The sequence below is a fragment of the Anguilla anguilla genome, chromosome 4 (assembly GCF_013347855.1).
Source record: "Anguilla anguilla isolate fAngAng1 chromosome 4, fAngAng1.pri, whole genome shotgun sequence".
NCBI lineage: Eukaryota > Metazoa > Chordata > Actinopteri > Anguilliformes > Anguillidae > Anguilla > Anguilla anguilla.
In genome coordinates this window covers 19,588,578-19,604,062 of record NC_049204.1, presented here as the reverse complement: position 1 = coordinate 19,604,062, position 15,485 = coordinate 19,588,578, and the positions used below count along the sequence as shown (strand labels likewise).

The window sequence follows — 15,485 nt, the reverse complement described above, 5'->3', positions numbered from 1 at the left end:
CTTGTGAACTATCGCAAAAATCAAGCTGTGTGCTTTTGAATATTATTCCAAAATAACCACTAAATCTCTAGTGTACATGTTCTCACTCAATGAGAAGTGGGCGCAGAACAGTCAGAGAGCGAACGCTCTATTGTAATGGAACAAAACACTGATCCCCACTAGTATAGATAAGACTGCTGTTATTCACAAGACAGGATGACTCAAGTCTTACCACTACATTTGATTCACTACATCATATTGTGCGATCAAATTTTAACTTTTAATTTCATATTCTCTGTATAAAATTAGGTACTTGTTCTTTTCAGTTTTAAAATCTTCTAAGACAGATTAGAGCTATAAATATAGTAGCATTTTCTTTATTCTCTACATGTGATTTTTGATAATGTATGTTTCTTTCTATTTTTTTGGTGCCCAGCAACCCAAATGTTCTCATTCAGGGCACAGCGACTACAGTACCATGAAGTATTGTTTCATAAATTGTTCCATATGTTCACAATAGTCCATGTGCTCCTTATTCCAACAGCAAAAAAATAAAAAAATAGTGATACTCCATTAGTCATCAAGAAGTACATGGACTGCAATTCTACAAAAGCATATCTACAATATGTATGTACAAATATTGATATGTAAAATAGAAATTACATATTGCTTCACATATTGCCATATAATGTTAAAAGCTGTTAAAAGTTTCTCAGAGAAGTTCAGTTTGCTTGTAGCCAGAATAAAATAAAATGCTCAAACGTCATTTGTGGTGCCAGAGAACCACAAGAGCTTCTTACTGAAGAGTAACAGTACTATTTTTATATTACCTAGTAAAAAAACACAGAGAGGTGATGAATATATGAATAAAGTATGTGAAATGCAGGGGGACCACACAACGCATGGCTTCACTGTCTGAATATGCAGCCCATAATGGGTGACTGTGGTACCGAAACATGCAGCACGGTACACACAGAGCGCTAATCAAACGGTGGGAAGCGACGAGGGCCAAATGCCTCCATTAGGCGGAGCATGGAACGGACAGGCACATGCCAGGGAAGCAGAAGTGACAGTGATATGCCCTTTTTAACTCTGACCTGTTCCGGTGAAAGGCTGCCAAGAGCGATCACGTCACCCCGCACACACTCCTTCAGCCGCTCCGCGTAACAGGGGACCGGCTCCTCCTGGGCGGCCCGCCCGCGGCCCGGGGGAGCAGGGAGAAGAGCTGCGCCTCGCGCCGTCACCTCCATCTTCACCTCCGCCTCCTCATCTGGGAGCACTGTACCTGGAGGAGACAAAGTGCACGTGCGAGTACCTGCTCACACGCAGGCAATACACGGGAGCACATACATACACGCACATGTACGCACGCATGCAGACACGTACAAGCACACAGACACACACATACATACACGCACATGTACGCGCGCATGCAGACACGTACATGCACACAAACACACACATACATACACACACATGTGCGCGCGCATGCAGACACGTACACGCACACAAACACACACATACATACACGCACATGCGCGCGCGCATGCAGACACGTACACGCACACAAACACACACATACACACACGCACACACTCACACAGGCACACGCACACAAACACACACATACATACACGCACATGTACGCGCGCATGCAGACACGTACATGCACACAAACACACACACACACACACTCACACACATACATACATGCACATGTACGCGCGCATGCAGACACGTACATGCACACAAACACACACGCACACAAATACACACATACATACACGCACATGTACGCGCGCATGCAGACACGTATATGCACACAAACACACACATACACACACACACACTCACACACATACATACATGCACATGTACGCGCGCATGCAGACACGTACATGCACACAAACACACACGCACACAAATACACACATACATACATGCACATGTACTCGCGCATGCAGACACATACACACACACAAACACACATACATACACACACAAACACACACATACACACACACACACTCACACAGGCACACGCACACACACACGTATACATGTATATAGGCACATGTACACATGTGCACATACATACACAAAACAAACACACACACACACACATCCATACACACAGGCACGCATGTGTATACACACACACACACACATGCATACACAGTAGCCCTACACAAACCATACCTCATGAAATACCTGCTCTTCAGCTCTTTTACATTGCGTACACACACATTATGTATGGGTGAGGTGTTAGGTTTAATTTATGCTTTGTTTTTGAGTATTCTGAAATTAAAGGGCTTAAGTTAATCATGTTAGCTTTTGACCCTGTCGCTAATTAAAAATGACCAGCTAACACAGTTCCACCTTAAATAGATGAAATAGCTTCAATTAGTCCCAGGTTTGGAGCCAATAATTACTGGGTAGGTAAAAGCTTTGATTTACTCACATCAGGCACTAATCATCGATGTGGCAGGACTAAGAAGTGTAATCTGAGATAGTGCTAATGGCTAGGCATACCAGGAGTGAATTAGTAAATTATTGCTGGCTGAACAGCTTTAAGAAGTCACCGATGCAGCACTTTTTTCTGCAAAGTGTGAGGTCGACAAACAGAAGTTCAAAATTCTGACAGCTCCCAAATAGCCCCTGCCACCGCAGCGTCCAGTCACACCGGACTTTTCTTATTGACATTTTTCAGGGTTGTCTCTGAAATCTGAAGGAGTTGGCTGTTTCAGGTTTTTATTCCTATGAGGGGCGCAAGCAGAAGGAACGCTGGTGATTATGAACACTGCCGGTATCCATTTCCACGGGCTGGCTGTGACCGGGCTGGCGGAATACTGCATTTTGGGATGAGCGAACGGAGGCACATTTGCATATTGCGATACACGTGTGCCGGTACGAGTGGGTGGGCTAACAGAAGCGCACCTTGAAGACGAACACAACGTGTGCAGTCCGATGGTAAGCGATTCAAACGATCAGTGAGCTTAAGAAGGGGGGTTTTTCTCAGGACACCAGATAATTGCGCTGGACCATTTCATTAATGTTTTTTTTTTTCCTGTAAAAGAGCTTTGAATGCGACTGTAAGGAGGAAAATCTCGTCAGAAGTGACAAAATATCAGGATCATGCAAAAGCCCTACCTAGACAGACTGAGGCCTACATTGGTGGGAGGCATCCACAGGAAAGGAAAAGGTGTTTTTTTGCAGTCTATTGTGGCTCACCAGGAAAGCATTGGCTGTGGATGCTGTTGGAAGCAAAGGGCTCTGCTATTGCATAAAACTGTTAATCCAAGATCCTCTTTACTTTTTGGATTTCATGTATATTCTCAGACAATAGCAATGCTGCTAATCTCGCTGCTACAGCTAAATCCATAACAATCAAAATAATACAAGCAGGCTAAATTCTAGCATGTACTAGAGGGTTTAAATCCCTCACTTCCCCATTGGAATTACAACTGAGATGTGGCATGTCAACAGGATCCATTGCCGCTGTCTCCCCGTGAACAATGGCTGCTTAAACCACCGCCACTTTAGGTACATATTCAAATGAGTTAAGGCTAATGGAAGAACACATGCCCACTCTGAAACAATGGCCCTCGCATGGAAGACAAAAACACTGTTTTGATTCTGTAGTGTATTTTACCAGCCCACAAGTTCCCACATGCTTTTATGCTATTCCCTTTTGGTGAACCTCAGATGTTGTACTATTGCCGTTTTCTTTTTCCTCCTTACATCCGAGCTTGCGTGACTGCGAGCGGGTTCGACTTGGTCCACTGGGACAGTGTAAAATTTTAGTCATACCTGGTAAATCTATGATGGTCGTAGTGTCATCTTCAGTCAGCATCACTGACATCTTGTAATAAAGTTCTTGTTCACCCTCTCTCATAAGTTCTAAAAAAAAAACAAATAAATTGATAAATCAATCACGACGAGTCCCTTCAAATCTCCAGTCTAGTAACTAACGCTGTTCTAATCATAGTGTCAACCTACATTGCATTGTTTTAAGTCTCATGTAGCCCCATTACCCAATCTATAAAAAACCTGATCTAATTCTTTGCAAGGCACTGAAGCAGACTGTCTTATATATATACTTATTCTTCAGCCATGTAACCTGAATTGGACACATGGAGTGTATAAACACATTATTTAACCCAAAGACCTACAATATTAACATTTAAAAGGCACACTTGAAATATTTTGAAGCTATCCTTTTAAGCATGTTTTTTATGCGTTTGCTTACTTGTTTGTTTATAGCATTGACCTCCATGCGGCCAGAAATGTGTTTTATTAAGGCCTAGACTCCTGCTTGCATTGTCACAGTCACAGTACAGCCAGTGGCCCCTTAGGCCAATATTGCTACTCAACCACTTGAATAAACAAATAAATAAATGCTGAAGTAGAGCAATAAAATGTGTGTATAAACCACAATATGTCCAGAATATATCCATTGTCATAAATGTTTATGAAAACCGAGCACACATTTTAGGGGATGAGGCATGGGGAGGCGGCAATAAGGGTTGACTGCAGAAGTCACTGCTCTACACATATTTGATGTCCAAGTTTGAGCTAATCTTCAGAAGATCGAGCTGCTGTAGAAAACCCTGTGGTCTTATTAAATCCAAAATATTTGCAGACAACAACATCGGAGTTGCTATAATCAAGCTCTGACAGTCAATACTGGGGATAAAACTAAAAATGAATCATACGTGATATAATTCTACAGAAGATGTTTTTTATTTTAAATCTCTGTACCAGTTGTGTGCCTACACAAGGATAAGGACAAATGGAAAAAGAAGTAAATAAATAAGTAATTAAAACTAAATGTTACCAGCTATGGGAAATGCTTGACAGTAGGAATTTGGAGAACAATGCTTGTTTCTGATTTGATGAAAGCTGGATTTCTTTGTAGAAATGAAGATCAGCCCTAGTTATCTCAGAATCCAGACCACAGAGGAGAAATCTTTTCTTTGTGATTCTTCAAAGAAGCAAAAATGAAAACTAGCCACAATCAAACACAAGAAATTAAGCCTTTTCCACAAAACAAATCTTCTGAAGTGATATGCGGACTAAAACTATTAATTTTCCTTTCTGTAGACATACTATCTTCCACTGTGAAACCAAAAATAAAGCCTCCTTCAAGTTCAATCCATAAAAAGAGAATACATATTAATTTCTCCTTTGGTAATGTAGTAAAACTAAACAAACTTGTTTCAATTAACAGATCACACAGACCGCGCATGAAGGACAGCTTAATGCAAGAATGTCATCAACAGATTCACTGCTTCTGATTAAAATTAGCATAAGTATTTTCAACATCTGCCCAAACCCATAATGTAAAAAGACATGCCAATCACTCTCAGATTTACCACTTCAATAAAGGGGCAAATGTGAATGGCAGTTTATGAGAAGCTATTGAGAATAAATACTAATTTATGCTGAAGATAGGTACTTCTGTCTGAAGAGTTTCTGTTTTAATGACATCTCAGATATTTTAAAGCTCCAAAAATACAGGTGAAATGGCTCTCTGTTAATAACCCACATTTCATTATAACATGCATATTACTTATCTCCCAAGAGAATGGTTTTAATAGGTATGGGGGGATGTAGCTATTGATACTGCATGATGTCTCTAATGATAATATTCTTTGGAAGCAAAGGGAACGGGCAAAAAGATAACTGACCAATGAAATGTGACCTTCAGCAATGACAAGAGGCTGGATACCAGTCAGTCCAAAGAGCCATCCCAGAAACCATCAGCAACCGTATTTACTAAGACAGTCCCATCGAAGTAAATTGTTCGCAATGAATGATCTTTCTCACCTCACTTTAATGAACTGAGCGGACTATTATGACAAGAAATGGCATACTTAATTCCAGCTCATCTTCCGTGCCGACCTCCATCCTGCACTGCCTTGGGTTGGTTTCCTCCGCCATCGGCGGGTCAAAGTAATTTCGGGCGCATTCATTTCCTGTGGAAAGTACATGAAGCGAAAGGGAAGGGAAGGGAAGGGGAGGGAGGGCAAGGGGGAGGGATACGTGTGCGTGTGTGTGTGTGTGTGGGGGGGGGGGGGGGGGGGGGGGGGTCAGTGGTTATTAGAAGCACATGAAGTGAAATGTTAATTCTGAAACCCACACTGTTGCGACTGGGCCGCTCCTGTTACCCGATAAGCCTGGCCGCCAGTTCTCAGTGCTGCTCGCTTGGACCGGGGGAGCTGTGGGGCCTAATTAGCATGCTGAGAAAGGTCACGCCAGGCAATCTCTTAAATACGACTGCCATATGTTACTTGTGTTCAAAAGGAACTAATGAGAAAATTTACAAGTTAAAGTACCTGGAATTCAAAGACAATACCCCCTAAATGCTCTGGGGTCGCCGGTGCGGAGATGGCCGTTGGAGGAGAAGAGCAGCGGCAGGAAAAGAGAAAAAAAAGCGAACCCACATCCCATTGACTTCTTATTAGCGATCGCTGACCTATGGGCATCAAAGCTGCTCCACGGAATTTATGGGGGTCCGCCACCTCGAGGGATATTTCTATTAAACAGGTACATCCTACAGAGCGACTTTTTAAATGTGGATTCCCTCCCTGAATATTCCATGACATTATTCTATTTAAATTACTTCACACGTTTCCGCAGCAAAGTCCATTAATAAAAGTTATTGATGCACTGATGGATTCAGATAACAGTTAGCCCCAAATGAAAGCACCCAGGAATACAAATCTGATTGTGATTCGCAATCACAAAAGCAGGCAAAGTACGTTTGCATCTCATGAACTCTCTATTGCTTTATTATGTACAGGACACCATGGGCCTTCATGCAGGGAGCGCCTATATAAATAAATTTAGCAAATTTCACATACCTCTTTTGCAATTCAGCTTGGGTTGCAATATGTCAAATAGAAAATGTAATTGTGCTAGAGTCTCATATATTCGTTTTAGTAATAGCGATACCATAAATGAACTGCAAAATTCACATTTAACTCCTTACAACGTAAACACAGTTTTAACAATTTTGCGGCAATAGCTTAGAGGTTATGAAACCCTTTTTCAATCTGAATTTGCATAATATCTACAACCCCAAAGATCTCTACTTTGAATCATATCTTTGATTTACCTAAATCGTCTGACTGTCTTCCAGTGTTCTTCTTTTATAATAATATATTCAATGCCCTGTCTGCATGCCATCAATAACTCAGAGGTCTTACAATTCAATGATCTTCATGAGAGGGAATCTATTTATGGAAAACACTGACAATAGCAAATAAACTACCATGTTAGCAGCTAAGATCAACTGAGGCCACTGGGTGTACGTCATAGCAATGCAAAATTAATTTATAAATTCCCCAATACGAAATGAACCTGCGTACTGTTTTTAATCTTTTCTTTTTTAATTTCACATTTTAAAATTACATTAAACTTAATTTGGTACTCATAGGTAGAGTTCAGAATCATATAAATGGAAGAAATATTATATGCAACTTAACCTAATTATACTGAAAAATGGAAAATTTGAAAAAATGGAAATAACTATCTGTGATATCCAATATGACTCCAAATTAGTTATCAAACATAGAAGAAAGATATGAATTGAACTGTATACACTGTAAAATTATTCTGATTGTATGTATGTATGTATGTATATGCAGTGCTCCATAATGTTTGGTGCAAAGACTTTTTAAAATTTGGCTCTGTACTCCACAATGTTAGGCTTCTAATCAAACAATTCATATGTGGTTGAAAAGCAGATTCTCAGATTTTCATTAAAGGCTATTATTTATGCATTTTGATTGATTTAATTTTAACATGTAGAAATTACAGCACTTTTTATACATAGTCAAGGGAACCATAAGTTTTGGGACCAATGGTTTCACAGGTGTTTCTGATCTGGTCTGGTTTCTAGGCTTTTGATTGCCTTTGGTGTCTGTTATTGGCATTTATCAACATGGGGACCAGAGTTGTGCCAGTGAATGCCAAGGAAAACATTATGAGGCTGAGAAATAAGAAAAAACAGTAATAGACCATAGGTATCTTCAATTGGATACAGAGGAGTTGAATGACATGGCTAGTCTAGAATGTTCCAGTTACTTGTTTTGAAAAACGTCTTTGTTGCTTTAGCAATACATTTGGGATCATTGTCTTTCTGTAGGATGAAGCACCATCCAATGTGTTTGGAGGCACATGGTTGAACTTCAGCAGATCAGATGATTCTGTACTCCTCAGAATTCATTCAGCTGCTGCTTTCAGTAGTTGCATCATCAGTGAAGACAAGTAAGCCAATACCTGTGACAGCCATACATGCCCAAACCATAACACTCACACCATAATGTTTCACATATGGGGAGAGGAATGCTTCGGATCTTGGACAGTTCCTTTTGGCCTCTACACTTTGTTCTTCCCATCACTCTAATACAAGTGTACTTTGGTGCCCTGAAATGGGGAGCTGTGTATAAAATATTCTGTCATTTCTACTGGGAGAAACCAAAGTGTATAAATATATCCAGGCAATGTGCAATTTAACCACATGTGAATTTTTTGCTTACAAATCTACAATTGTGGAGTACAGAGCCAAATCAAGATGTATTATATTGATTGATTATATCCTGTCATAAAAATGATTTAAATCAACCAAACATATCAACGGAATCTGGTCATCTAATATGTTTTGTGTTGTTTATTTTAGTGATTATGTATTGCAGATTTTGAGATGCATACACTGATTGGCCACACAATTGTAAAACCTTCATAATCATAGACAAGAAATAGTTTTCAGAGAACAGCAAAAGGCACCCTTTAACACTTTACAGTCTAAAATGACTGACATCTGCTTTCCAATGAACAGGTTGTGAATGATTGATTTCACAGAAGAAGCCCTTTACTCTTAGAATATTACCGCTTCTTTTCTCTTTTTTAATAAGTGCAAGTCATATCTGCTGACAATTTGAAGCCGAGAGGGGCCAATGTTATTGATTTAATCTTTGATGAGAGAAGACCGCCCCTGGGATTCATCAGAGTACTCTCCCTGTCTCTCACATGACGTGCTGATGGGAAACACCAAGCTAATCAGGAGAATCTGCTCCACCACTCTCACCCAGCACAACAGTCCCACGACCAAGTGTGGGGCTATGGATCTCCAGCAAGCTATCGCTAATCAAAATCATTCCCGTACTTCTTGTCACAATCAGCTCCTTGCTTTGATGGCTTCCTTTATCCTGTCAGTATTATTTTTATTAATTCTGAGCTAACAAGAGTGCATTTCATCTCACAGAGAAACCTGACATATTTAGACTTTCTTGTTATGTGATTTGTCTATGTGGCTTCAGTAAACTTCAAATAATAATGAGTGCAAAACTTCCAAACGCAGCATTCCTGGTTTGCATTCCTGTTTCCTTTCATATTGCTGTAGAAATGTAGAGGGATTAACGCTAATAAAAAGCATACTATTTGTTGTTTTCATCATGACTGTGTTTTTTAGAGAGGGTGCACATTTTCATTAAAGCACAACCATATGGCTGAATGTGTGATTATCCTGAGCTTACCCAGGTCACACAACACATTCCCAACAGCTTTAGGGAAAAAAAAAATGCATTAGAAAATTAAATCCTTTAAATTTACATTGTACTACAAGTGTATCATGTTAGCTACAAGCAGGTCTTGTGAGGTGTGAGTGAACAACCAAAGTTTCCTAAATATGTCATGTTAGCTGCGTTTCAGGGTTTCTGCAGTGTGTCTACACTTTAAAGATACACTGAAGACTCAGTCTGGTGTGTTAATGCTGAAGTCTAGCTCATGAGGCAAGCACTCTGGAAGGCATGTGTTCACAGAACATTCTGACTCAAGCAAGATGTTCTGGAACGCCCGTTCTCATGACACTTATCCGGTGCAAGTTATGAGAGAACTTGTTCGGACGTGTTAGCTTGGAATGCATGGATCAGGCCCCAGAAAGCAAAAGGTTAGATCAGGAACAAAAACCACTGTCAGTCAGCTTGAGGTTAATGAAGAATGAAGCTTCACCTCTTGGTTCGGCAGGGGCTTGCAGCTCCATTTTGTGTTTCTGAGCTGCAAGGGTGCTATCCTGCTTGTCACGTTCAATTTCTTGACTTCCCAGAGCGTGATAAGCCGAAAGGTCCCCATCCCTGCCATCGAAAGCTGGGTTTTCAATACCTTCCGCAGCGGCTCTCTCGTCTTCTCCTGCGAAAAAACAACACAACAGAAAGAAAAAAAACAAGGAGGTCAGGAACCAAAGCATTATACCAAAGTACATTTCAGTGACAACCAGAAAATTCCTTCTAGTGATTCCTTTGCCCAAAATACTCAAGCGCATCCTCCTCGAATGTCACTAAAATACAATTAGGTTAAAATTAAATCTGAATCTTGTATGAAAAAAAGAAGAGAAGAAGAATAAATGATTAAAATAATTACAAATTGCGCCCTGACAAGCAAGAGCAAAATTTAGCCCAAAGCCATTTGTCTGTAATTAGTTAATTAATCCTTACACAAATTATGAGCAATAACTCATCAAGCAGGGCTCACCCATCAGAAATTCAGCCGACTCGGATTTCTTCTGCTTAGGTTGCTTCAGAGCCTTCTGCTGGAACTTCTGGAGGGAAATTGTTAAATGAATAAATTAGCTACAGAATGAAGATCATCATTTATGATCCGCAACTAACGCAGTATTTTAAATATGGGACGACACTGAAATGTCATTTAATTTACATCTCCGCTAAAGGGGTCAAGCACTAATTGAACAACAGGAGTGGAAAAAATTTAATCATAAATAGATAAGAAAAGTTGACGTGAATGCGTAATGAAGGTCACATTAAAATACTTCCTCTGTTTCTTTGTGATTTCTCTTTTTAATGAATGGGAGACAACACCCCCAGAAAAGTGAAGCCGTTTTAAAGAATTTTGCCGCGTGCATTTATGTGTGTGTTTACGCGCATTCAGACAGTACTGAGGAATCCGGACTACCAACACATTTACAATGTGGGTCAACTTTGCATACATCATTATAGGTCCAAAGAAAAACCTTTTTCTTGTATAGCCCTCGTCTATACCAACACCTAAAAATATTTGAAATAGCATCTGAAATATTTTACATTTGGAATATATTAAACATTTCCGATACATTGTGCCCTTTGGTATCACTAAAATACATGCAATGGATATTGAAAATATTCACAATTAGGTGCAAAGAAAGGAACAATATATTGTACATCAGAAGAAACTATGGCAGCTGGATACACTGGTTGTTATAGAACGATGCCAAAATTTGCATTCTACATTTTCCATTGAATTAGAAACATTTTGCATAATACTTTTTCATAGTAACTGGATGTGCCAGCCTTTCGACTTCTCATCCCCAAACATTGTGGAACATGTTCCATTAATTACAGCACATTGTGACTGCAGCTAAAATTGTTCCGCAATGATCCAATGTCCTCAAAAAGGGTTAGATCAAGCATGCCCCACCCATTGAGACAGCAGCTTCATGCCCAACAAGAGCTCCGTGCGATGCAGTGTAGACGTCAAAACACATGTAACAATGACATAAACCTGAACCATTGAAAGCCTGGGAGTCTGGTTAAAAAAGCCCCCCATCCATAGTAAAATGCTCAGTGTTAAATCAACTCTAACAGAGAATGTATACTCCCTTTTGGACATATGGTCCCATTTTACTGTGTATTGATTTCTCCCTCTTTTTGGAAAATCAAGTTTTTTTATTTATTTATTTTTAACATGCAACAGGGGTCCTGTGAGTAGCAGTAATGCTTGCACCCTTTTGGCTTCTACGAGATGTCCAATGATCTTCTGTAAACATAATACCTGAGTTGAAGTAATACTTAGATAAAGTGAAAGGATTTTTTTTTTCAGTTCCTCAATTTTAGTTTCCATGTATAACATGATTTTATGTTATACATGGAAAATCTGTTCATTGATTATTTTATGGTATCTTTGATTCTGTTAGATGAAAAACACTTTTGTATTATATGTAAGTATATATGTATGTATTATGAAATAATTTGGGGATTCTATATTGTTCATACAGACACATGGCTCTGGTCATGCACATGTACAGTATTTTCAGAAAATACAACATTTAATTTAAAAGACAACATTTGCATAGAAAGAAAAAAAGGAATGCTTTAATTCATGATGGCAATTCGTGATGGGCAGGGCAATTAAAATTGTGGAGGACATATTCTAATTTGAAAAGAAGAGTTTTGTAAATCTGTTTTTTCAATCCAGCAAGCCCTAAAGCAAGACATTCATTTATACCGCAGAGATTAATGGTAATCTAATTGTAACTTATTTAAAAATCATTTTCTTTCTACTGCTTTCCAATCAATTTCACTTGAGTTGCGCTTAATAGTAAGACTTTAGCACTTACCAGACACATTAACTGTATGTATGTAACTGTAATAAAATGTTACAGATTTGTACATACTTGTATGTACCAGCTTTCCTCAATTTTGAGCGGAAGTTGTGATCTACCTGAATCCGTCTAAATAATGAATATTATTTTGCTAATATGGAAATGACAGACCTTATGATACTATGTACAATATACCTTTCCTAATGTTTCTAATGCACAAAAAAATTCCATATATAACAGCTGTCTATATTAAAATATTAAAGCACACAACAGACACACACACCCATGCACACACACACACACACACACACACACACACACACACACACACACACTATTTGCAGTTCAGTTAGTTTAACTTATTTAATTTCATACTGAATGTGATATCATAAAAAATATAGAACCAAAATTCACAAGTTTTCCTTCATTAGCTAATATGGTACAGCATGCAACATTAGAATAATTTAAATGTGTCCTCATGTACTAAGGGATCAATTTCCATCCAATCCCAAGAAAAATTTCCTTAAAACATAATGCATCATGTAATGCAATGTTACTGGTTCAGGGGTGTGCGCACACACTGCACAACTTAGGGAATTATTTTCCTCCACAAGACAATACCAGAATTTCTGCAGCTGATAAAATAATTTTTTGAAGTCCAGTGCTAGTAAGAACATGATAAACATAGACCATCATATCGGTTACAACATTATTGAACGAGCTAAGGTGAATTGGCCTTAAGAAAACTGAACTGAGTGCATGGGAGATTAAACAACTTTATAAACACTGTTTACAATAGAGCAAAAACAATCATTTTTTAAATTATGGCAATACCTTTATTTTCTTACATTTTTAGGGCATGTTGCGATTTTCTGTGAAAAACTGGACCCCTATGACACTTGATTTCCCTGCCCTACATGTTTTTTTTTTTCAATGCCTTCTCAGTTTTAACACTATGATCACTTCACTTGATTTAATTTGATGACCTGGCCAGCACGTACCCTTTTCTACGTCCAACTCTCCTAGAAGAAGTGGTCCCTGACCACTCGGATTAGAAATCTGGGTCCTTGTGAATTGTGCTTGTCCTTGGCTCCCTGTTACTGCTAATGTAGTTAACCTGTTAATTAATTATTAGCCCCAAGTGCATTGTATATAAAAGCTTTGCTGATATTGCAAGATACGTAACATCATCAAATAGGCCTATATACAGAGGCATTGGTGGAGCTGGGCTTTGGTTAACTTGTGTAATTAATCATTACATTAGCACTCTGTAGGCAGAAAACATGCCTTTATTTTCAAAAAATCTTTGTTTATGCCCTTGAAATAGAAACACTCTAAGGAAAAAAAACAAAAAATACCCATACAGGAGTTTTCAAAAAAAATGTACTGAATTCCACTCAAAACTAAAATCTTTGTTCTTGCTTTTTCCATATTTATGAACAGTATGTAGGTCTGGACGTATGCATGTATGCTGCATGTTTGTATGTATGTACGTACGTAGGTATGTGTGTATGTACAGTATGTATGTATGCACAGCATGTATGGATGAAAGTTATGAATTACTGTTATGCCACTTTCAGAATCAGTGCAGCTACCAAATATGCACCTAACCCTCATAGTATACTACAGCATACATGTTCTATTCTGGAACTCTCATTTGAAACGGTTAGCGTGCCAAGTGGAAATGACTTATTATCTTTTCATCAGGATAGGGGTTTATGATATATAGGGGTCCAAAAACATATCCAATACCTCTCCAAAATGAGTAAAATGCTTTTTGTCCATTATAAAGATTATAAAGTAGCCCCTTAAGATGGTTTAAGATGCAACCTTGATATCACATTGAAAAATAATGCAAAAACATTGTGGCACAATGTGGTACACATACCTAAATACGTACTCTACAGTATGTACTCTTTTGTTGCGAAGAGATGACATTTTACAAATATTACTATTTAAGATCACTCGAAGGGAAAATTTAACATTAATCTAGCACATATCAGCACACAGTAAATTTGAAAGAGTGTTTTCCATGCCCTATGTTGCAAGTATATCCCATGGAGATACTAATACCCCACATTCTGTATAATAATATTACAGTAAAATAATATTCCACTGTCAGAAAAATGTTGGCGATGTTCTAGCTTCACAGTAATCTGGTGATTCAAACATAACACATGACTGAGCTACCTATGAATGCTTACACTACAGTATCTGAAATGCCCACATTAGAGAATAGCAAAAACCATTTTAAAGACTCTCAGTTTCATTGTGAGTGAATTTCATGAATTTCATTTCATTATGAATTCTAACAAAGCAGGCCACTATGTGCCGCTTTACACTGCACAGGCTACGCTAACAATTGCCTCAACATTAACACCAGAACAAATGCTGAGCATTATTAGCCAATGCTAACAGTTGTTTTATAACCAATATGAATATAATCATATCAAAAATATGACACAACGTAAATAATAGAAATGTTACAAGCAGTAATATATACATCTTCACCATGTATCATGGCTAGACTTCCTGGCCCACTCCCCAAATCCATGTCAGGAAGGCGAGATTTCGCTTTAACCATGCTGATGAGTTGGCCAAATTAGCAAAATCGAATCAAAACTGAAGGTAATATACAATGACACCACAACAAGTGCTTCTTTATTAAGCGTAACCTTATGGTTGACCATACAACATTGTACTGAATCAAAAATTTAAGCGGTTGTGTGGGGCTCTCAATGTTTGTTATAAATGTAAAATTACACATGCGATGCACGGTTAGAAAATTTACACAGTCCTCTACTAGATAAAAGAGTTATCAATAAAACAGGAACAAACTGAAAAGAGTTATAATGGTGTAAATGGCAAGTGGGGTTTTGTGCATGGCTGATGTAAATACCTACCCCCTCTTTCTACTTGCACTTCTAAAATGGATTGTTCAGATCAATAAATGAAAACTGAATATTAAAAGGGCACCTCTACATATGAAACCATTAGGTAGGCTTGTATATTTATTCCATTTGCATTTAGTCACAGATATTGAGAGTAAAATGACGTGGTATAATTACACAAGAATACCAATTGTTTATTTTGCTAATCGGTGAACAGTATTTTTCAAAGATGTATT

The 15,485-nt window shown here is 38.5% G+C and overlaps 1 protein-coding gene across 2 annotated transcripts in view; it reads right to left on the bottom strand.

Annotated features, from left to right (window-relative positions):
- Positions 1-15,485, bottom strand: part of ofcc1 (orofacial cleft 1 candidate 1) — an 88,365-nt gene that overhangs the window by 62,920 nt on the left and 9,960 nt on the right. For both annotated transcript variants that reach the window (XM_035412649.1, XM_035412651.1), the window contains exons 3-7: positions 10,516-10,582; positions 9,997-10,173; positions 5,856-5,957; positions 3,790-3,879; positions 1,077-1,264 (exon numbers count right to left, since the gene is read on the bottom strand). In XM_035412649.1, coding sequence (XP_035268540.1) covers positions 1,077-1,264; positions 3,790-3,879; positions 5,856-5,957; positions 9,997-10,173; positions 10,516-10,582 — 624 coding nt within the window. The remainder of the gene's footprint in view (positions 1-1,076; positions 1,265-3,789; positions 3,880-5,855; positions 5,958-9,996; positions 10,174-10,515; positions 10,583-15,485) is intronic.